Here is a 24853-nt window from a genome sequence, read left to right as displayed (position 1 = left end):
ATTATATTTTTCTTATTTATTAAGTAAATTATTACTTATAACATATGTTTATAGGAGTATTTTAGTTAACAATCATACAAATGCCATACGTTTTTATATTTCTGTGATTTTAAAGATAATCATTAAATATCAAACATATGGACTAAATAATAATAATAATTATTATTATATTATAATACATCATTTTAGAAAACATTTATATTTATATATTTCTTTCTTTTCTTGAAACTTATTTAAAACTTTATTTTTTATAATATTTTTAGAAAATTTTTTTAATTTATAATGCTTAAATTAACTAGAAATTTTTCTAAATTTTTATTATTATTATTTCTACAATTTCCAATTTTAATTTTTACTTCTGAATTAACAAGATGTTGTTCTGGTGGTAGTAGACATTTTAAAGAAACAAATTCATGTCATGCAATAAGATCAGAAGGTTCATCAATAACATGTTCACGAACAGCATCAATATGTTGTTTAAGAGCAATGTTAGATAATAGTTGTATACTTGGTCTAAAAAATGCTCAAGAATTTGAATATTGTCCTGCTGATAAAAATGAACTTGGTGCAGCAATAAAAAAAGAATGTTGTGATTGTTGTTTGCTTGCTAAAGATCTTACTGATAGAGGAGAAAAATGTGTTGCACCAATAGGTTTTAGTACACCATGTTTATCTAGTTTTAATAAATGTTGTGGAAATACAACTTCTAATAATATTTTTGAAAAAAATATGGAAAAAGGTTTGTATTTATATATAATAATACAAAAAATAAGTATAATTTATAAATATATATATATTTTTTTTTGTTTTAGAAGAGACAAGATTAAATAAAATTTCAAAAAATAATCAAAAAGATAGATGTAAAAATTCTAAATGTGAACATTTTTGTAATGATCGTCGTGATGATGAAGTTGAATGTTCATGTAAACCTGGATATGATTTAGCTCCTGATGGTTTTACATGTATAGGTAAATTATTACAAATTTCGTCTACCCTTTTTACCTTTGTTAAACTGATTGAAAATTAATTTTTAAAGCATAATTAAATTGATAAAAGTTTAGATATGCTTGAAAAGATAAACAAAAATGATATATCTGTAACAAATTTAAAATATGAAAAAAGGGAAAATTTTTATAACAAAAATTGTTCTACTGGATTTATAGCAAATCCATTTGGAAGATGTGTTGGTAAGATTTGTCAATGCATCAATTATTAAATTTAACATATCTTCAAAATTTTTAATCATAAAACTAACATTTTTAGATATTAATGAATGTGATACATTTTTTCATGTATGTTTTTTACCAAATACTCAATGTCTTAATGTCCCAGGTTCATATTCATGTGTCTGTTTGCCAGGTTATTATTGGAGTGATATAGGAAATGCTTGTTTAGGTAACCATTTTACCCATAGTTTATGTCTTTAAAAAAATTAAAAAAAAAACAAATTAACTAATATTTTTTAACAGATATTGATGAATGCTTGTTACTTCTTGATGATTGTCTTGAATCTCAAAGATGTCTTAATACTCCAGGATCATTCAAATGTATTAGAACATTAAGTTGTGGTACTGGTTATGCTTTAGATAGTGAAACTGAATTATGCATGGGTTAGATTTAAAAAAAAAAAGAAAACTAAATTAAATATTGATAAATTTTTTTTTTTTAGATGTTGATGAATGTAATTTAGGATCACATGATTGCGGTGCAATGTATACATGTAGAAATATTCAAGGATCATATAGATGTGATCCAAAAAAATGTGCTTCTGATGAAGTTATGAATCCAAAAACTGGTGAATGTGTTTCTATTACTTGTCCATTAGGTTATCTTGCAAAAGAAAGTAAATGTCAAGATATAAATGAATGTTTAACTCCTGGTGTATGTAAACCATATGAAGAATGTATTAATACTCCTGGAAGTTATAGATGTCAAGAAGTAGGAAATTTATGTGAACCAGGTACACGTGTTGATAAACATACAGGATTTTGTCAAGATATTGATGAATGTAGTGAAGGAACACATACATGTGGTAGTCAAGAATGTATTAATACAGTTGGTTCATATAAATGTATTTGTAAAGCTGGTTATGAATTTAATAAAACATCATTACTTTGTGAAGATATAAATGAATGTGAAAAATATAAAGGACATGTTTGTTCATTACATGCAGTATGTGAAAATACAATTGGATCATTTAAATGTCATTGTAATCCAGGTTATGAATCTGCTGGTGATGGTAAAAATTGTGTTGATGTAGATGAATGTAGTTTAGGTATTGGAAATTGTCAACAAAGATGTATCAATACACCAGGAAGTTTTCAGTGTGTTTGTGATAGAGGTTACCAACTTAAATCTGATAATACTACATGTGAAGATATTGATGAATGTGCATCATATGCAAATACAGGTAATGAATTATGTATGGGTGGATGTGTTAATACAATTGGATCATTTAAATGTAATTGTCCACCTGGTTATAGTGTTATGGAAGATGGTATTGTATGTAAAGATATTGATGAATGTGCTGAAAAAAAATGTCCAAAAGATAATATATGTGTTAATACTCTTGGAAGTTATAAATGCCATAAAATAAAATGTCCAAGAAATTATTATCATGATAAACATAATAAAAAGTAAGTTTATATATAAAGCATGAATTTAACAAACTAATATTTCTAGTCGTTGTTTACGTTCAAATGATGCATGTCGTGGTTTATCCACTTCTCAATGTAAAAAAATTCCTTTACATATAACATGGCAATATATGGCAATACCAAAGCATGTAAATATATCATTGTCAAGAACATCAATTATTCTTTTTTCTTTAAAAGGTCCATCAAATGCTAATAATCATGTTCAGTATGAGTTAAATGTTAAAGATGTATTAACAGATAAAGAGCATGTTATTCCTGCTGTACGATCCAATTTTTTAATACAAAAAGGTAATCATATAAATTCAGCAGTTGTATCACTTAGAGATTCACTAGATGGTCCTCAAGAAATTCACTTAGAAATGGTTTTAAGACTTTCTGTTAATAATAACTTTCAACAAATGTATATTGCTAATATGATTGTTTATGTTGCTGAATATAGTAATCATCCACATCATTCCCATACAGCATTACATAGTCGCAGAAAGCCAAGTTTCTTTTTTTAATATTTTTATTAAACTATATATTTGTCTATTTTTTACTAACATTTCGGGTTAATAAAATTTATTTTTTAAAATATTTAAAAATTTTTTTTAGTCATATTGAACAAGGATATTCTTGTTTAAAAAGATGTTATCAAAATGATATAGGTTGTAAAGTGAATAATACACTTGAAATTTTATATCAATTTAGATCAATTCCAACAATTACTCATTTACCATCTTATGGAATTGAAGTAGCAAAAATAGGTTCAAGATTTTCACCACCTTATACTGTTGAATACATATTAGAAACAGCAAATAGAGATTATTTCACAATAGAACAACATAATTTTTGGGGTAAGTTAGAAAAAAAAAACTTTTTTAATAAATAATATTATTTTTTTTAAGGAATATTAAAAATAATAAAACCTATAAGAGGTAAACAACAAATAGAAATTAAAATACATATTTATGCAAAAAGTAGATCCCAAATTTTGATGGGACATACAATAGCAATAATATATCTTAATATTGATGATTACAGATTACATTGATTTAAATACAATTTTATTTAATGTCTATTGCTTTGTATCATTATTGTAATTTAGAATAAAAAAAAATCATTCTTTTTTGAATACATTTTAATCAAAATTAAAAAAAAATATTTATATATATCTAAGAGTATATTGTAATAACTTCAGTTCCTGAACCACGAACTAATAAAATTCTATCTAATCCTTCTGTCAACGCTTCAATAAATTCCATGTAAAATGTATCAAGACCTGATTCTGGTAAACCAGGAAGATTGACAATAATTAATTGTGCTTCACTACTTTGTGATTTCATAAATTGATTAAGATTTAATGCATTGTGCATCTTACGTACATTGTAATTTTTCATTTTTATAATTTTATTACTCCAATCTTCAGTAATTTTAGTAGGACTATTTCTAGGCGTTGGTTCTAATTCAATAGTAACTTTTTTTACATCTTCTTCTTTGTTACAAATTTCATCATTCTCACTAAATCTTACACCACGAATATTGTGTTTTTGAACTTTATCTAATTTTGTAGCAATATCTTCATCAGTAACAATTTTACTCATTTTTCGTTCTCTTACAACATCATCCATAGTTGATTGTATATCAACCCGTTTTTCCTTTATTTGCAAATTACGAATCATTTTATGTCTCTCTTCCATTTTAAGTGTTCTTTCATAAACATATTCAGAGATATCAGATTCAGGCATTTCAACAACACAAATTTGAGCATCAATACGTAAATGATACAAAAATTTTTCTAAATCTTTTTTCATTTGAACTGTATTATCATCAACATTTGCTACTGTAAAAAGACGAATTTTTGTGTTTTTCCAAACTTTATTTTTTCTAAGTAAAAATGACAAAAGTAAAAGAAGCCCACCATCATGAACAACCCACCAAACATCAATAAATCCATTAATTCTTTCACTACTTGAAGGGAATAAATGAACATTTTTAGGAACTAAAACAGCACATTTTCCAGCTGAAGCATGACGAAGTGTATTAACAAAATTTGCAGAATCATCTAAATTTGAAGGGTCACTCCAATGTGTTGGCCATTGAATAACAATTGTGTTATGACGAAGACCTCCTAAACCAGCTGTTTGTATAAGAGAAGATATTCCTTCCATGTAATCTTTACTAACAACAACATCATTAAAACCTTTAATTTTATGTTGTTTCATTAAATTATGAATTATCTAAAAATAATTTTTTTTTTTTTAATTTATATATAATAAAAATTTTTATTACTATACCTCTTTTTGATTTTCAGCAAGAGAATAATTTTTAGCAAAATCTCCTTGAATACATTCTGCAACCATTGTTAATCCTTTACCAGCTTTTAATTGCGACACAAAGGATAACAATCCTTTTCTACAATCAGATGTTTCATTAATATCTTCATCTGATTTTGGTTGAGCTCCAGCACTTTTTCCAGATGATGGAAATAGAACAAGTAATTGAGGTCTCCAATTTTTTGTATGAATATTTGTTTTAGCTTCTAAATTTAATAAAGCAAATCGTGCACCAGATAATGCTAAACCTTTTAAACCATCACCCCACTCTTTTTCTGCACCAGCATATTCAATATATTTATATATAGCTGCACCAATTACAATAGCAAACAATGCAAAATACCAAGCTGAAATAAACATTACAGCAATACATAAAGCTGCCCCAATAGATGATAATGTCCAATGAAAATATTTAAATGATGGTCTCCATCCAGGTGCTTTCATAATTGATTGAAGTGCACATGCAGCATTTATACCAAGATAACACATAAGGAAAAATTGTGTAATTAAAGCAGTTATATTTTCAATAACTGCTATTAAAATTCCACATTCACAAATAATTAAAGTTAAAAGAATAGCTAATAATGGTTCACCTCTTTTATCAGTATATTGAAATTTTCTTAAAAATGGTATAACATCATCTGCAGCAATAGCTTGTAAAAGACGTGGAGCACCAGTTAATGATTGCATTCCAGCACCAACAGTTGAAAGAAAACATCCAATAAGAATAAACATTCTATGTGGTACAGCTAACTCAGCAATTGTTAATTTTCCCATAGCAGATGCACCAAATTTATCTCTTAAAAACATATCAGATACTGATCCACCAATTAAAATTACACCACTAAGATAGACAAATGATGTTGAAAGTTGTGCTCCTAATGTACCAAGTGGTATAGATTTAGATGCATCTTTAAGATTTCCAGATCTATTGGAACCTGCCATTATACCCGTTGCTGATGGGAAAAATACACCAATAAGCATCATAAATCCTGTTGTTACATCAGCAAAGGCATATGGACTTTTTTCTGCATTTGTTCCAGAATTACCTCTGGATGAGTCTCTTGTTATAACATCACCTACTTTTTGATATTTAGGCCAAAAATTTTTAAATATAACACCACTAAATAATCCAGGAATAGCTAGCTCTTCTCTAATTGAAGATTGATTATTAAAAGGATTTCTTCCACTTGTATACATAACATCAAAATATGCATCACAACCTTTTGTATTATTAAGAGGACAAAATGCTTCTTTTAATCCATCTGGTGTACATTCTGGAATTTTTCCAAGTTGTTCACTAATTTTAACCAAATTAACAATTCTATCACCAACCATACAATATCTAAAAATTAATAATACATAATAAATGTTTAATTTTTTTTTATGTTATGAAATATAAAAAAAATATACTTACTTTAAATCTTGATAACCATTTGATTTAACAAAACCACCAATAAAAGTACAGAAAATACAAGCAATGACAACAAGAACACAAGGTAGAGCAAATTTGTTTACGACTTTAACTCCTGCCAATACAATAAGTCCAATTATTATAAGAAGTATAGTTCCAAGCAATCGAAAATTATTATACATATCATCAAAAATTTTTGCTTCTGGTATTAAATATAATAAAAATATTTCAACAGCTCCAGTAACATACATACTTCCTGCAACTGTTGTACCTAAATAAAATAAAAATCCAATAGCTCCACCTAATTCAGGTCCTAAATTTCTTGAAATCATATAATATGGTCCACCACTAGGTACTACTCCATTTGTTGCAATAGCGGAAAGAGATATTGATGTTAAAAATGTCTTAAAAAATGTATTTTTTTTTTTAAATTAATTAATATTAATAACTTACAACTGAACAACATATAAAAACAACAAAAAAAGCTCCAAATATTCCAGCATTTCCAACAATCCAAGATAAACGAATAAAAAAAAGTACACCAAATATATTTTGAAGGCATGGAAGGTAAACTCCTATTATTGTACCCATTTTTGCTCCAACTGTTGCGGAATGTTTGACTGCACCAGTACTTTCAATATCATCTTCTTTTTGTGAAGCTGGTAAGACAGCATTATATAATGATAATGATCTTAACATATGTCCTATTTTTTGTCCTTGAGTATTATATTCATCCTCATATAATGCAAGATCATCATTTTTTCCACATAGTGGAACATTTTCTCCTCCATCTTTATCTAAATAATAAAAAAATTTTGTATTCTATTATTATATAATAATAATAATACTTACCTTGTAGTAAAATAACAGTATTATTGGTATTTCTTATATCACCACAGATAACAGCTGTAGAATTTTTTGGTGTATGATCAACACTTGATACTTGAAATCTACCTCCAGTAACAGGCACACCATCTGTTGAACTAACATTAGATTGTGCCTCACCAGTTGTCTCAATTTGGGGCATATCTTTTTAAAAAATTTATTTTCCAAATATTTTGTTATAAATGTTAGTTATAGAATTTATTTGAAAAAAAAATACCAATTTAAAAATCTATAATAAAACAGGATAATATAATAATATTCAAAATTTTAAAAACATACCAATTTAAAATGATTTTTATAAAAATTAGAAAATTATGAATATTAGTTTCTTTAGTAGACAATCAAAATTAGTAATATAAAATTCTAATAAAATGAAAATATTAATAAAAGAATATCTAATAATAAAAAAGAAAAAAAGATAAAATTGAGAGTAATAGACGATAAACTCTCAATCTAAAAAAAATTTAAATATACGATGTAATAAAAACTAACAACCACAAAATGACAAAAATAAAAAAATTTGAATATTATAAAACAATTGTTCTGTGTTTAATAAGAAAAATTTTTATGGTATTAGAAAGACAATAAAATTAAAATTATAACTTAAAATAAATAAAAATGGCAATTTAAAATAGTATTTTTTTTGTTTTTGTATAATAATTACTCATTCGAATATCAATCATAAAACCAAATATAATTGTAGTTATATATTATTATAGATAAAACATTTTGTTGACAAATATTTCTTTTTTAAGTTATTAAAATATAAAGTAGTGTAAATATATAGTATTATAGATTATGTTAAGTTTTTAATATTAAAAAAGTTTTTAAATTAACTTAATTTAAAATATAAGTAATATTTTGTGTTAATTAATTATCATTATATTGATAAATTATCCTTTTAAATTATTAATAAATTATAAAAATGATAGAAAATAATATGATATATGATGGTTAAAAAAAAGTTAGATAGTTTTAGTGATAGTTATAATAAAGTAGAAACTACAAAGTTCATTAAATAACAATATATTTCTTCATTAAAACATTACATATTAATTAAGAAGGCACAACTCATTATTCATCTGTAAAGAGCCATCAGCCAAATTTAAAAGTGTTAAATATTTTAAAATAAAAAGTTAATCTTTTATTATAAAAGTATTTTTAAGATTAAAAAGACTTTATCTATTTATAGTCAACATTTAAATAAGTGAAATTAACAAGAATTGTTTAAAGAAAAAATTTTTAAAGACATTCAACTAATTTTTCAATAAACAGATTATATAAACATATTATAAATAAATGTTATAACTAACATACATTTTTAAATTTATAAATTTTCTTACAAAATAATTATCTTTTAAAATTATTACAAAGAATTTATTATGTAAAATTTTTTTTTAATAAATTTTAAACATTTTAATAATTTAAGAAAGTAATCATTTGAAAATATATAGTATAAATAAAGTATTACTCTATCTTTAAAAGTTGAATTAAAAAAAAAAAAAAGAACTACAACACAAAAGAATTTCAAAATTTTAATATTAATTTTAAAAATTTTTACTAAATAAGTAGTGTTATCAGAAGATAAATAAAAGTAAAAAAACATAATATCTTAAACCAAAACTAAAAGTATTTTAATTAAATGAGAGTAAGTAAAACATTTATTGTGTTAATAATGTTTAGTTGGCCAATTTTATATATTAAAATGTTTGTTCAAATTTCTTTTTTATACCAGTTATAATATTAGAAATTATGATTAATAAATAAAAAAAAATTATTAAAGATACTATAGCATATTATCAGATTATATATCAATGAGTAAAATTTTTAAATATATATAATTATGAAAATATTTATAAAACTATTTATTAGTTATAAGTTGCCATAAAAACATCAAAAATTAATCTTTTTAAAATCGTTATTTTCTTAACATTCACATCACTATTATTCAAATATATAATTGATTATTTAAATCTTTAAAAATTAAACATGAATATTTTTATGTAATTATATTTAAAAATTTAATGATGCTTAATAAAATTATCAAATAAAATTAATTAAACATATTCTTTTATATACAGTTGATATCATATCAAAATAAGAATCTATTTGAATAAGATGATAAGAATTGTTAATTTCAAGTATAGAATAAAAGTACCTTTAAGTAAAAAGATCACCATTTAAAGTGGGTTTTTTTTTTAATGTTTAATGTACTCCTTATAACACTTCTTAATAATTTATCTTATCCAAATAGTCAATCAAAAAATAAAAGTAATATACATTTACTAAACCAATATTTATATTACTGTAATGTAGTGTAGAAATAATTTTATAACACTAAATGACACTTTTTATAATCTTACATTTATGATCACAGCACTATGGTATTTATTTTCCAAAATAAGATAACTGACATTTTTATAAAATAATAATTGTTATCTACAATAGATCATTTAAGTAATCAAAAACAAATAGACAAATTATATGATTAATTTTAAAAAGTTTACATACTTATATAGATATGTATTTATGAAATAAGATTGTTCATTGAAAATTTAATGACATTTATAATCATAATGTCTTTATAATTTTATATGATGTCACAAAATAACACATTTTACAATACTATTATATATCTTTCTTCTATTTTTTTTTATTCATTATAAAACAATCATAAACATTTATTTTTCACTAAAGCTATTTTGGGAATTTGTAATACATGTATGATTCATCAAATAAATAATTAATATTTTAAACTAAAGAAAAAAAAATTTTAAAAAGTATTGTTATTTCTTTTAATTAAAAAAAAATTTCAAGAATAAATGTATTATTTAAAAATATTTTAAAACTAAAGAATTTTTTTTTTACTATTCTTATATTATTAAAGTAACAAAAATAAACGAAATTATAAATATTTATTTTAATCTTTTTAGCATATAGTTATAATAATAGAGTTCTAGTTTAATTCTTTAATAATAACTATGAAATAAATTATATTAGCGAAATTGATAATTCTTTGAAAGTCCAAACATTAACAATGTTAATAAACTTTTTAAATATAATTTCACAACAGTTAACTATAGATGTTTTTAATGTTAAGTCTTATTATAATGGCCTATATAACAAATAGTAATAATAATAATAATAACAATAGTGGTGGTAATGATAAATATATATATATATATATATAGTTATAAACATTCAACAAATTATAATTTAATAATTGTGACATATTTTACTTATCATTCTTATTATTGACACTTGTAATTATAAATTTGAATATGTCTAGGAATTAATTATTTGTTAATGATTGGTGATACATTATTGAGATATTATATATTTAACTTTTTAAAATAGTTAAAAACTTTTTAAACATAACTATAAAAAATAATAAAATGTTTAACTTTTTTTCTTAAATAAGGCGCCAACAAAAGATAGAAAAAAAAAAAAAATTTTACAAAAGACATTTTATAATGAAAAGACAATCATTTGTTGCAATATATAATACTCATATATTTAATGACAATAAAAGAAAACATTTTGTTATTTGTTCTCTGTTATTTTGAAGAATAATTGTTGTAAGGATAAAAGTACCTATTAACAACATATTATCTAGGATTTTTAATTATTTTAACAATATTAAAAGTTTAAATTTTCTTAGTAAAATATGTTAATAGTATTACAAATTTTGTATTTCCATGTAAATGCAATTTATAAAAAAAAAAAAAAACATTTTATGGCTTTTATGTAAAATTTCATATAATCAAAATATTTGAGGATAACAGAGGAACAATTATTATTTGACAGATTATTTTTAATTTATAACAGATAAGAAAGAGAGGCAATCATAAAATAAAATCAGATATTGATAATTTAAAAATAGTGATGAGAAACTTTAACATTATGAAAAAAGTATGACAAAATGAAAATATATGTTTTCAAGTCAATTAATTTGCTCATATCATTTTTTTTTAACATAAATTAAAAGATAGTAATAAAAACTAAGTTGTCAAAATTAATGACTGTTTATTAAGAATGGATAAAAATTTCAATTTATGTCATAATATTATCTACTAAAAAATTCTCAAGAGATGATAAAGTACTTAAGAATGCTGATTAAGATATAACAATGATATACTTTAGTTTCATATATTAACGTTCGTTTATTGTGTACAGTTTAAGAAGATTAATTATTTAATTAAAGATAAGATACCTATTAATATACATATATATAAGTATAGGTTAAAAAAAAATTTTTTTCTGGGCAAAAATCTTTGTAATGTAAAGAAAATATAAATTCAAATTTATAATTTTTGATCTTTCAGTTTTTAAGTAACTATACTATAGAATAGCTTAATGATAAAAAAAAAAGCCGTTATTATATCTAAAAAATATTTTATGTTAGTATGTTTACAAAGTTAATAAGAATATATATACTTAGAGTTTAATTATTATTATTTTTTGAAATATGTATAGTATTTAATATTTAATGTTTTAAAGCATGTATACTAGTATAAATATAAATAAAAAATTTTAAATTACTAGAATATAATATTGTATATAAATTATCTTAATAAAGTAATATTTTATGATATTTTAGGTAAATAAATATTTTTTATTTTTTAAAATCATTTTATAATATTTTATATTGAGTACATTGTAGGATAAAAGTTTAGATATGACAAATAAAAATTTAGATACAATGGATAATCAAATGATGATAAAGTGGTGAAAAACATGGTTGAGATTCTAAATGTATTTATCTGAAAATTTTCTCTTCTCTTTACATACCATTAAAGTTAAGATCTTAAAAAAAATAAATATAAATATATATATATTTCTTCAAATGTTGAGTTTATTTTTATGAAATTCTTTTAAATTAACAATTATCTATAATCATTAAATATTTGGGAGAAATTATGTAAAATTTTTTATAAATTTCCTTTTTTAATTCTTTATTTAAATTTTATATATCTTTTAGAGTATAAGGAAAACAACAAAGATTAGTTAGAAAAAAATTTTATGTTGCTTAAATTTTGTGATGATTAATTTTTAATTATAAATAAATAAAACGCCTACTTGATTAATCAGGATACTTTTTTAAAACATTTATCATTTTAGTTTAAATATAGTTTTTAACAAATATAAAATTATTAGATTCTTTTTATACATCAGAATGATTAATATACATATATCATTATCATCAGGTCACATAAACAATCATATCCAGCTTTAAAATTTTATATATAAATGTTTATAAAAAGTAAAGCATATGAGGTAAAATAAATGTATATAATAAAATTAATTGTAGATATAATAATATCGTTCTCAATTTTTGAAATTTTAAAAAGCATATCATATAAGTACATACTTTCTTAAAATTTCTTTTTTATTAATATTATGGAGGAAATTAAAACGTCTTTATTATTTAGTAATCTTATTTTAAATTATGGTTTAACAAGTCAAATGTTAGAATAAATGAAAATTGCATATATAATAATATAGTTTCAGGAAAATATTTTAATTGCTTTAATAATGTTTTTAAGCTAACATAAATTAAAAAAAAAACATTTGAATTAAGAAAAAATAAAAAGTAGTTATCTAGAAATATTTAAGAAAATATCTTGACGTCATACTTTTTATTATTTATTAAACTTTAATAATACTTTAAATTATCTTTTTGTTAAAGTACATAATACTATTTATTATAAAAAGAATAAACTAAATATAAATATCATATTTTTTTAAATAAAAACTATATATTATAATATTTAATGCATATTTATTCATTTATCTACAAATATTATAGTGAATGTTAAAATTTTAACTTTTGATTTTACTTACTAGCATATAAATAAAAATTTATGCATAAAATATTCTAATAAAAAGAATTATTTAAATGGTAAGCAGTTCTTCAATTTTCAAACATTATAGATCTTATCTATTTTTGTATTATGCTATTATGTTTTTTTTTAATAATATATATAAAGTTTTATATTTATACATTATATATATATATATTTATAAAAAAAATATTTCAAAATATTACTTATTTAATTATATTTAATAATAATTTTATTATTAGGTGCCAAAATGATACTTTATTAAAGAATCGTATTAGCACATAAACTGATATAAATATATATGTGTAAATATAGCTACTTTTGTTATATGTTAATATAAATTTATGCACATGCACAATTGTTTACTTTCATATGCTTCTTATATACTCTTAATTATAAAGACAATTCAATACGGCACAAAAAAAAAATGTATAATCTTTATCTTTTAAAAAAAAACAATTCCTCTTTATAAAAAGGAAGATTTTAGGTATCAAAAAATTATTTAATATTTTATTTTATAAATTTATTACTTTAAATTTTAAAATAATATTTAAATTATTATACCAAAAAATATTCATAAATAACATTTATTTTTAAAGATAAATTTCAAACTAAAATTTACCGCTTAGAAAAATTGGTAAACAAAATAACTTAAAATATATTTTTCGTCACTTTTTAAATATACTATATTACATATGATATATTTCTTAGTTGACAAAAAAAATAAAAATGTTTTATATATAATATATATTAAAAATGATTTATAAAAAAAAATATTTCAATACAAAATTTAATATTTTATGTCTAAATTAATATTAAAATAGAAATAACAAAAATTTAAAAAAAAATTATTTTCTATAAGTCGTGATAAAAAAATTACAATAAATGGAAAAAAGTTAACTTTCTAAAGTAAAATAAAAAAAAGGTTCAATGATTTGTAATATTAGTAAAAAAAAAAGGAAAAATTTTTATGTAGTTATTGAAAATAGTTGATTATTAAAAATGATAATTACATGAAATTGTCATTTTAACCGAAACATAAGGCTTAATTATTTATATTTTTAATGCTGTTATAATATTAAAAGTAACAAGATATAATGTTAGAGATATTAGTTGGTTAATATGAATTAAAAATTGACAAAATGATTCTTAAAACATTACAATATTTTGATTGAATAAAATGTTATTATGCTTAAAAAAATATTTATTATGACGAAAAATAATATTTATAACAAAAAAAAAATATATATTTTTATATATAATGGCATTGTTTCTGAGATTTTAAAATTAGTTATAAATTATTAGTATTCTGTGAAATATAAAACAAAAACCTTATCTATAACCATTAATTGTGTATAAAAATAAATAATAATATCAATTATCATTCTTCTAAAAATATAACTTAATATTATTTTATTTTAATAAAAAAAAAATAACAAAAAAGCATTTTAAAATAATGTTATGGAAAAAAATTTAATGATAAATATACATTTATATTTATATACTATTTCAATCCATAAATATTCTATTTATCTTATTAGTAATTACATATTTTTCTAATTTAAAATATACCATAAAAAATGTTTAAGTATATAATGGATAAAAAAAAAATTATGAAAACAAATGGTGAAAAGTTATAAACATAATGTCGTATTATAATTTTAAATTACAAGTAAACTGAAAAATTTTATTAATTATTAATATATTTTATAGATATAAATTGTATCAAATAAAATTTATTCTATTTTTTAAAGTTTTATTCTATTTGAAATACTTTTTGTTAATAATTTTTTTTTATAAAAGTTCTTTCATGAAGTTGTTTTTTTTTTTTTTTTTGATAAAACGTATATAATAATATTAGTAATAATGAAAAATAAAAACATTTAATAAAATCATATATTTTAATAATAATAAAAAAAATAAATTTTGTATTTCTTTGTTGTTTTCTTTTAAATTATAACAAATATTAAATATATAATACATATATAAATTCTAAAAATGAATTTATAAAAAAAATTTTTCTGATAAGAATATTTTATAATACAACAATGAAATTTTTAGTGAGTTAAAATTTGAATAAAAAAAGAAACATCAATTTAATGTTTAATTTCTTTTTTATTATTTTTATTTAATTTATCACTCTATAAGAGACAATTACATATATTTGGAGAATCATAATATATATTTAAATGTATATGCCTTTGTAAAAATGTTACGCAATAAATTTGGTACATTTGAATGTACATGTTTTAAATACTTATACTACTATATATAGATGCTTTTATCAAAGCTAAATTAAGATTATTTTCCTTTCGCATTTACTTTTCCTCTGATTCATCTCTTAAAGTATGTTTCTTCAATTGGATTAGTTTATAAAAACGTTTACTTAAAGTCTTTTTCAAAAACATCCTTTAACTTAAAAAATAAAAGATGAGTCATATGGTAATGTGCTATGAAAATTAAGTATAACTTTTTAATACATTTTAGTTATTTATCTCTAACACATATTTCATACAATTTTATAATTTGACGTTTAATTAATTTCACTGTATTATTATATATAATTAAGATAAAAATAAAAACACAATAAAATCAGATATATATATATATATATATATATATATCTTTTCTCTACATTTTATCTAATGTCAATTTAAGAAATAACAAAAATAGTTTAGCTAAAATATAATGACACTTTACAATAGAAAAGAAAAAAAATTTTTTTTTCTTCATATAGTAGTTAAAATATAAAAGTTATTGAAGAAATGTGGCAAAAATAAAAAAAATTATTTAGAAAATATTTTATTTTATTTAAGTTGAGTAAATTTAAAAGCGATATTAGGACAATTTTCATATATTTAAAAGTAATATTAGAAATTTCTTTTTGTATATTATTTTCATCAAGTATACTTATTTAGAAATGTATTTTTTTTTAGAAAATTAAAAAAAAGAGAGAAAAACTTATGTAAACAATTAGCAAAAAAATATTGATAAGTTTAGAGAGATAAAAAACTCTAGTATATAATATACATAAAAATATATATGTTTATATTCTGCCATTGTCGTTTACAAATTTATTGATATAATAAAAAAATATTCTAGAAAATGATTATAATTTACAAATATCTAATTTTATTTTGGCTCATCTTATACATATAATATGAATTTATATTCATAGCTAATTACTTTTAGATAAAAAAAATTTATTTTCTAGTAAATATTTTATTAAAAGATTAAAATAAATTGATACTTATATCTATAAAATTATAAATATATTAAAGAATAAAAATTGTCTTTTATATATCTTAATAAATAAGGTAAATTATTTTTATTTATTATTATTTTTTAAAATAAAATTTAAAAGGAGGAATATTATTTTTAAATTTAATTAGAAGAAAAAGAAAATTTGTGTATGGGTATGCTTATTTTATAATGTATTAAAAGTATGGTAAGAAATGTTAGTATTAAAATATGATTAGATTTTTTATCTAATTACAAAATTTTAGTTCCTTACAATTTAACAATTACATATAATATTTTTCTAACTAAAGAGTGTTAGTAAAAAGTAATGATTTTTTTTTATAAATTATTTAAATTACATTTAGAAGTAGACGATTGTAATGTGTAAATACTTTTTTAACAATAATAATCATTAATGTATATTCTTTTTTTTTTAACTTTATATTACTGTAAAATAAAACAAAATTTAAAATTTTGACAATTTATAACAATAAAAAATGTATATAAAGATTAAGATTGTTTGTATATTTATATAGTTCTTTGAAAATTTTTTAATTTTGAGAATTATCAAAAACTATTCTTACAAAAATTGAAGCTGCCTCATCTAACGTATGGCCATATCCAGTATTTAAACGAATATGTGAATATCCTAAAAATATAAAAAAAAAAATTAATGAAGATATTTTATTTATTTTTTTTTCTTGGTAACTAATATAAATGTTTTCTGTTTATTTATAAGATAAATAAACTTCTTAATTACTTTTCTGATGCTTACAACCATAAACATGATGTTTTTTTTTATTTAAATTGACAGAACTTACCCGGTCTTATAGAGGTAACAGGAATTGTATATTCACCAACAAAATCATTTGTAGAAGTTGTATCAAAATCTTTTACAACAAATCTAACTAATGCCATTTCAGGGCAATATAATGGAAATGTAAAAGATTGATTCCAATATGGATTAAAACCATTATTTTTTATTGTTTTTGTTTTTTGTTTACATTTATCTTGTTGGATACCATAAATTTCAATCGATACATATGGATCAACAATATCATTACCAGGTTCAACTTTTGGTAAATATTGTCCAGAAATTATAACAACATTCATATATGTTTTTACAAATTGCGATACTTCTTGACTTCTTGGATCTGAAAATAAAAAAATTAATTTGAGGTAAGAAAGATTAATATACCTTTTCCTTCAATTAAAAAGTGAGGTTTTAATACATAACCAGAATTACCATTAACTTGAAATAATCCACGATTAAGATCCATATTTTCACAATTTGTTTGAAAGTTAAGTGCAACACTTTGAATACCACTTAACCATGCTAACATAGGATCCATATTACTAGAATCTTGTCTTATACCTTTTGGATATGCTTTAACAACTCTTGTTGCTGTGTATTGTGGTAATTGATAACCACTATCATAATAACTTTCAACTTTAGTTTCAGATAAAGATGGTGAACCATCTTTTGGATCTAAAATATATATTAAAAAAAATTTAGTATAAATTTATTCAATTCCTTACGTGTTGCTTTATCTTTTAAAATATTATTTGACAATTTTACAGATGGTAAAGAAATAATATTTCCAAATTCAGGATCAACAGAATGTAACGCTGCTTCTCTTTCATAAACTTCATCATCAATATTACCTTCAACTTTTGGAAGATTTGGATCATCTTGATTTGTATTTAAACTTAACATATGTTGTTTGTCATCTCGTTTACCACGAAGTAAAAATTTATATTTTAAAGATTCCGGTGAAGGTAATCCAACAGAAGCAGAATTTTTTGGTGGTATATATAATTTATCTCCAAGAACTTGTTTAAAAACTTTTGCCATTACTTGTTGTTGAATTAATGATACATGATTTTCAATAGTTAATATTACAGGATAAGGAGATGTTTGAAAAGCATATTTTTCAATACCATGTAATGTATCTCTAAGATTAATAGATTTTATTAATGTACGTTTATGTGTTATAATTGGTTCTCCTTTATCTCCATCAAAAATATCCACTATAATAACAATTATTATTAAAAATTTATTCTTATTTTTTAATAATAGTTATAACTTACATTCAAGTAATCGTGCACCACGTTTTAATGCATTAATATAACCCTCAATGCTTGCTTCACCTGTTACTTGTAAACCTGTTAAATATGTATTGTGACTACTATTTATAAAATAATGAGATAATGGTTTTGTCATGTCTTGAAAAACAATATCATGTTCAGGTTTCATTATATTTCCCCATCTTGATTGGAGTAATCTTCTAAAACCAGGTTGATAAAGAAGTTTTTCAGATTCTGGAGATGCTTGTGTATTTCCTATTTCAAAACTATCAATTATCATTTCAGCTTTCTTCTCATCAACATCACAAAATCCTTGTTCTTCTTTTAAAAATGTAGTTAATTGTTTTACATTTAAATATTCCTCACTATCATTATTAGCCATTTTAAGAATATGGCGAATGTCTGGTCTTTCTGTTAATTTATCAAAAAGTTTTAAAAATTCATCCTTATTAATCCATGCTTTTCCTTCAATTCTATCCGGTCCACTATTAATTTGTTTAAATAATTCTTTTAAATATTTTTCACTACATTGTAAATTAAGGTTTTTAAATAATTTTAAACATTCATCAATACTAAGTAATCCTAAAAATTGTTATTTTTAAATAATAAAAAAAAAATAATTTAATTTTCAAATTTGTCAAACATCATAACATACCATTTTTATTAATGTCTGCTTTTTGAAAATTATTTAATAACCAGACTTTTTCATCAAACTTTAAATGTTGATCAGTTTTCTCGGCAACATAATGTTGTAGGGCTTCACAAAATTTATTTTTTTCAGCCTCATTTAAAGCCATAAATTCAATTGCTTTGCACATAAATTTTGGATGCATTATTATGACAGAGAAGCATGCTGAATCAACTAATGCCTTTGAGATATTTCCATTTTTTTTTGTTTTTGAAATATCTTGACATTTTGTGGAACTAATTGTACCCTGCCTTATTTCAACAATATCTTTTAAATCAACTAAAATAATATTATTATTTATTATATTATAAATAAATTACCTTTTTTTGGGCCTTTAAAACAAAACCAAAATTTTGATGATGGTGTATAAACAAATTTATTATCATTATTCATATATATTCTTCCCAGTCCTCTTCCTTCTTTCCCTCTTTTTACACGTTTAATTTCAATTCCTTTTTGGAGAATTCTTTGGCGGTTATTTTGCTCTTTTGATATATCAATGTTATTCTCCATTATTTTTATTTTTTTTTTAAATTAAAAAAATAAAATAAAATAAAATAAATTGAAATAAGACTAAAATAATAATAAAATATTATTAAATTTGAATAAACAATTTATAAAAAAAAAAATATAAATATTATAAAATAATATTTTTGCATTAAACACGTAATAAAACATGATGGAATAAAATATAATTGTTGATTTTTTAATAATATAAATTAACAAAAGCATCGATTATTTGTATAATATTATGAATAAACAAGATCGATTGTTAAATACATAAACATTTAAAAAATAAATGTTAAAATAATATTATCAAAAATGGATGAAATCGTGTATAGATATAATTTGGAGTTTAGTTTATTCATTTTTTCTATAATGTTTTTAACTAAAAAAAATCTATAAGATTATTTAAGTATTGTTGTTTACAAAAAAAAAAAAAGTAAAATAATAATAAAAATTATAATTTAGGTTTAGATATAATTGTTTATAAAATATTTTTCAATAGTTAATTTGTTTTTATATTTCTAACATCAATTGATCAAAGTGAAGCATTATGTAAGAAGAAATTTGTGCAATTAATGTTTAGTGTAAATATGTTGTAATTGTAGTTTGACATAATTTTGTATTTTAAAAGGTTTTCTTTCAATAACTTTATAATATATATATGGAAGGTCAAATTATATATTATATAACAATTTTATTATTTTTTATTTTTCAATATGTTAAAATAATATACTATTTAATGTATGAATTTTTATATTGATAATGTAATTATATAATAAATATTTATATTTTTTTTTATATTTTATTAAATATTTTTTTTTTGATGTAATCAATTATAAATTTATTTTAACTTTCAAATTTTATATGTATGTATATATAATTTTCAAATGTTAAAATATTGTATAATATATTGATATAAATAAAAATAAAAAGTATTTGAAAAAGTACTTGATTAATATTTAATAATATATGTTGTTTAACAGAACAAATATCTATGTTCCTCCCATAATTGTTGTTTAAGCATATGAATTTAACATCATCTTCTATCTTGACGACACATAAAATAAGAATAATATATTTGTTCATTTAGTAAAATTTTAATGATTTTTACTCAACTACTATGTGGATTAAGTTAAATAAAATAATAATTTAATTGTGATTAACAAAGAAATAAGATAAAGTGATAAAGATGCAATATTAATATTAAATTTGATATATAATCAAGTATTTAAAACAAAAGAATTTGATATGGATAGAGAGTTAAGTAAAAAAAAAAATAGTAAGAATACTCTTAAATTAAAATATTTCAAAAGTATCTCCCTATTGGCAAAACAATTAATATTTTCTTATTATGAATGTCTATCAAGTACTCTGTTAATAATAAGACTTTGCGTTACTTTTATACTTCAATGACAATTAAATAATTCTAGATCATATTTTATTCATGGCATTGATCTTTCTTAAATATAATACTTTAAAATTAAAAATAAAATCAAAAATTTTTCTTTATCAAATTACTTTTTGAAAAATAAAAAATCTCAAATTTCGTACACTAATATATATATATATATATAGTATCCCAATCATTTCTCTTATCAATGGCACTTTTATTAAAACATTAACTTTTCAAACTAGTCAATCACTTTCATATTAAAACATATATTTGACTTTTCATAATAATGTTCATTTCTTTTGGTAATCAACTTTTCTACATATATTTTGAACCACAAAACATTATATGTCGATTGAAGATCATTAAGAAAAATATATCTATTTTATGATTGATAAATTTTTTTTTCTAAATTTATACTATTATTTTAAGTATTATAAAACTTAATAACATTTACTTATTCTAATTTATAGTAAATGGTTACAATATACTTTGTTAAGTAATCTTTCAACACATAAATTATTAAGAAAGTGATAATAACAGAAAAATTAATCTTATTTCTAATCTAAAATTTGAAGAGTTAAATTTTACATTTTATTATATTATTTTTAGAGTATGTTTTATCTTTTAACAAATGATTTAATTTAAATTTTTTCTTTAACTTTTTTTTTATATTTAATCTTTTTTATAACTAATCTATTATATTTACACATTTTAATTGTCCAACATTTTGATTTTTTAATTATTTAGAAGTTTGATTGATAACTTTTGCAATTGTCTTGTATAAAAAATATAATGAATTATTATAAGCTATGCTTTGAAGCAAAAAAAAAAATATTTTTTTAATTTCATAATCACAAGAGATTGATTTTTCTTTTTTTTATATACACTTTTAAACATCTTAATATTTTTTTTTATTAATAAAGATTGCAAAAAAATGAAAAAAAAAAACAATAATTATGATAGTTATAATAATAATTTCAAAAAAAAAATTTTTTTTTTTAACTTTGTATGTTCATTTTTTTTAATACTAATTACGTTTTATTTTATTATAATTTGATTTTTAAATAAATAATTTTTTTTATTTTTTAAGCTTTAAAAATACAATAAAGCTACTTTAAATGACAATAAGTATAAATAAATAATATAATATTACATTATTATTTTTTAAATATAAATGGTATCTGGTGGTCGAGTTGGTCTTCATCTTCTTGCTTCTGCACTTAGAATTTTAGAAATTCGACAAGATGATGATGGAATTGATAGATTACATTATATATATACAGCAGCTTTATTATTAATGTTTGCAGTTTTGGTGTCAGCAAAACAATATGGTATATTAAATATTAATTATGTATTTTTTTCTATTTTTTTATTAATTATTTTTTTAGGTGGTCATCCTATTGAATGTTTTGTACCTGCACAATTTACACATGCAATGGAACAGTATACTGAAAATTATTGTTGGGTTCAAAATACATATTGGGTTCCATTTAAAGTATATTAATACAAAATTTTTAAATATTAATTTTTTATTTTTATTTTTAGGAATATATTCCTCATAGAATAGATGATAGAGAAAGAAGACAAATTGGTTATTATCAATGGATACCTTTTGTAATGGCACTAGCTGCACTTTTATTTCACATACCAGCATCATTTTGGAGAATGTTATCACCTCAAACAGGTAAAAAAAAAACTTATTTTAAAGTATATTTTAAATAATTTTTTAGGAATAAATTTGTCATTAATACTTTCATTAGCCTGCTCTGACTCTAACGTTGATCCTATAGTATTAAAAAAAAATGTTGATATTTTAGCAAGACATATTGAAGAAGCATTAGATTATCAAAAAGAATATGCAGCTAAAAAATTAGGACATTATTATTCATTCAGTATTATAAGATTAAGTAAAGCTTATGGTTGCCAATTGACAGTTCTTTATCTTTTTATTAAATGCCTTCATTTAATTAATTTAATAGCTCAATTTTTTTTTATTAACAAATTTTTAGAAACATCTGATTATCCATTATTTGGAGGTCATGTTTTATATGATATTTTGATGGTATGTTATATAATAATATAATATTAATAATTTATTTTTAAGGATCAAGAATGGAAAGATTCAGGAAAATTTCCTCGTGTAACTTTATGTGATTTTGAAATAAGAGCATTAGGAAATATACATAGGCATACCGTACAATGTGTTTTAGTTATAAATATGTTTACAGAAAAAATTTTTGTCTTTTTATGGCTATGGTTTCTTATTTTGACTACACTTACATTTATTAATTTGTTTTCTTGGGTTACCAATGTTGCCTTTATTAATTGTCGTAATACATTTATTGAAAAACTTCTAAATATGGAACATCCAGTTGATGATGAACATCTTCAAGAATTTGTTAATAAATTTCTTCGTACAGATGGAACATTTGTTTTAAGGATGGTTTGTATGCATGCTGGTGAATTAGTATGTTCCAGATTAACTGATGCATTATTAAAAAGGCATTGTAGTAAAATTGAAAGTGATATAAATAGATTTGGTATTGAATGTATAAGTGGAAATAAAAATGATGATTATGGTAAACGGTCTTCAATAATGACAAATTCTCAAATAAGCAATAATAATGTAAAACGATCACAACTTGTATAAAGTTTCCCTATCTAATTAAATATCAATGTCAGTATTATATCAATTTTTACTTTCTAAATACCAATTGAGCAATATAATAAACGGGATATTTATATTGTACTAAAAACATTATATTATTAGTGATTTTTTTTGAAAAAAAAAATATATTTTTATTAAATAATTTTTTTTTTATTTTTATATAAATGTCATTAAATTCATTTTCAATACTTTTGATAATTATATATATTAATACTTTAAAATTATATATAATTTAGTTTAGAACATTTTTTTTACAATTTTAAAATATAGAAAAAAAGAAGAATTAGTGTACATGAGATAGAATGATGGTAATAAGTAGAAAATAAAATAAAATATTACTGAAAAAGAGTCTGGATTATAAATATTTAAAAAAGATAAATGTATATTTCATTTTACATATATTTAAAAAATAATAGTTATATTTTTTTTTATATTAACTAAGTATTGTGTTATCTATTAAAACAATACTCTAATAGTTTTCAGAAAATAATTAATCATGAGTATCGAATTAAAAAATAATTATTTATTAAAAATTTAACTATAAAAAAAATCGCCTTTTATCCAATTTCATCTAACATAACATTTTTATTTTATGCAATTTGTTTTACTATTTAAATCTACTAAATGTATAAACTATTTATGTAAATTGTGATATTTCGTACAATGTTTTGTCATTTTAAAATAACTTGTGGTTTATTTTTATTGTAAAAATATATATATATATATTATTTTTTATTTATATATGAAATTATTTTTTCTTATTTAATTTTTTTAATTATAGATATTTCTATGATAAATCTTTCCTATATAAAATTAGTTCTCATTTAAAAATTATTCTTTTTATAATTTTTAAAACTTCCAAAAAACATTTAATAATTTTTGTCTGGTAATAAAATTTTTTTTTGATGATACTATTAATAATATTTTTAAAAATTATCACAAAAATATTCTTTCTTTCAAAAAAAAATTTCTCACAAATTGTATATTTAATATTTTTTTACTAATAACTTATAAGTTTTCTTTAAATTTTCATGATTATTTGCATAATTTTAATATATATTTTAAATTAACTTCCAATATTATTTTGACCTTTTACGAAGATTTTTATCAAAAAATATTTTATACAATGGCAAAAAGAAATGTTTTAAAATAAAT

General features: G+C 20.5%; 4 protein-coding genes across 4 annotated transcripts; 2 read left to right on the top strand and 2 right to left on the bottom strand.

The window, feature by feature from the left end:
- Positions 1 to 282: 282 nt before the first annotated feature.
- SRAE_0000056800 (Epidermal growth factor-like domain and EGF-like calcium-binding domain and Insulin-like growth factor binding protein, N-terminal domain-containing protein) lies at positions 283 to 3690 on the top strand (the record flags this gene model as incomplete). Its single annotated transcript, XM_024646476.1, has 9 exons — positions 283 to 739; positions 813 to 968; positions 1062 to 1187; positions 1264 to 1395; positions 1470 to 1610; positions 1670 to 2636; positions 2683 to 3057; positions 3252 to 3493; positions 3545 to 3690. 9 exons carry the CDS (start codon positions 283 to 285, stop codon positions 3688 to 3690), a joined length of 2742 nt encoding a protein of 913 aa, XP_024500653.1.
- Positions 3691 to 3811: 121 nt separating this feature from the next.
- On the bottom strand, positions 3812 to 7413 carry SRAE_0000056700 (K-Cl co-transporter family and Amino acid permease/ SLC12A domain-containing protein; the record flags this gene model as incomplete). Its single annotated transcript, XM_024646473.1, has 5 exons — positions 3812 to 4876; positions 4934 to 6317; positions 6390 to 6790; positions 6840 to 7183; positions 7239 to 7413. The coding sequence occupies 5 exons, from the start codon at positions 7411 to 7413 to the stop codon at positions 3812 to 3814; spliced, it is 3369 nt and encodes a 1122-aa protein (XP_024500652.1).
- Positions 7414 to 16905: 9492 nt separating this feature from the next.
- Positions 16906 to 19643, bottom strand: SRAE_0000056600 (C2 domain and Phospholipase C,phosphatidylinositol-specific, X domain and Phosphoinositide phospholipase C family and Phospholipase C, phosphatidylinositol-specific, Y domain and EF-hand domain and EF-hand domain pair and Pleckstrin homology-like domain and Phospholipase C,phosphoinositol-specific, EF-hand-like domain and PLC-like phosphodiesterase, TIM beta/alpha-barrel domain-containing protein; the record flags this gene model as incomplete). Its single annotated transcript, XM_024646472.1, has 7 exons — positions 16906 to 17003; positions 17176 to 17508; positions 17553 to 17843; positions 17894 to 18385; positions 18446 to 19024; positions 19098 to 19409; positions 19451 to 19643. The coding sequence occupies 7 exons, from the start codon at positions 19641 to 19643 to the stop codon at positions 16906 to 16908; spliced, it is 2298 nt and encodes a 765-aa protein (XP_024500651.1).
- Positions 19644 to 22204: 2561 nt separating this feature from the next.
- On the top strand, positions 22205 to 23680 carry SRAE_0000056500 (Innexin family-containing protein; the record flags this gene model as incomplete). The annotated part of the gene is made up of 5 exons (XM_024646471.1): positions 22205 to 22361; positions 22419 to 22525; positions 22576 to 22714; positions 22761 to 23092; positions 23135 to 23680. The coding sequence occupies 5 exons, from the start codon at positions 22205 to 22207 to the stop codon at positions 23678 to 23680; spliced, it is 1281 nt and encodes a 426-aa protein (XP_024500650.1).
- Positions 23681 to 24853: the final 1173 nt, after the last annotated feature.

Source organism: Strongyloides ratti, scaffold srae_scaffold0000004, assembly GCF_001040885.1.
Source record: "Strongyloides ratti genome assembly S_ratti_ED321, scaffold srae_scaffold0000004".
In the NCBI taxonomy this organism is placed as follows: domain Eukaryota; kingdom Metazoa; phylum Nematoda; class Chromadorea; order Rhabditida; family Strongyloididae; genus Strongyloides; species Strongyloides ratti.
The sequence above is the reverse complement of the archived record's forward strand: the minus strand, read 5'-3'. Positions and strand labels throughout refer to the sequence as shown.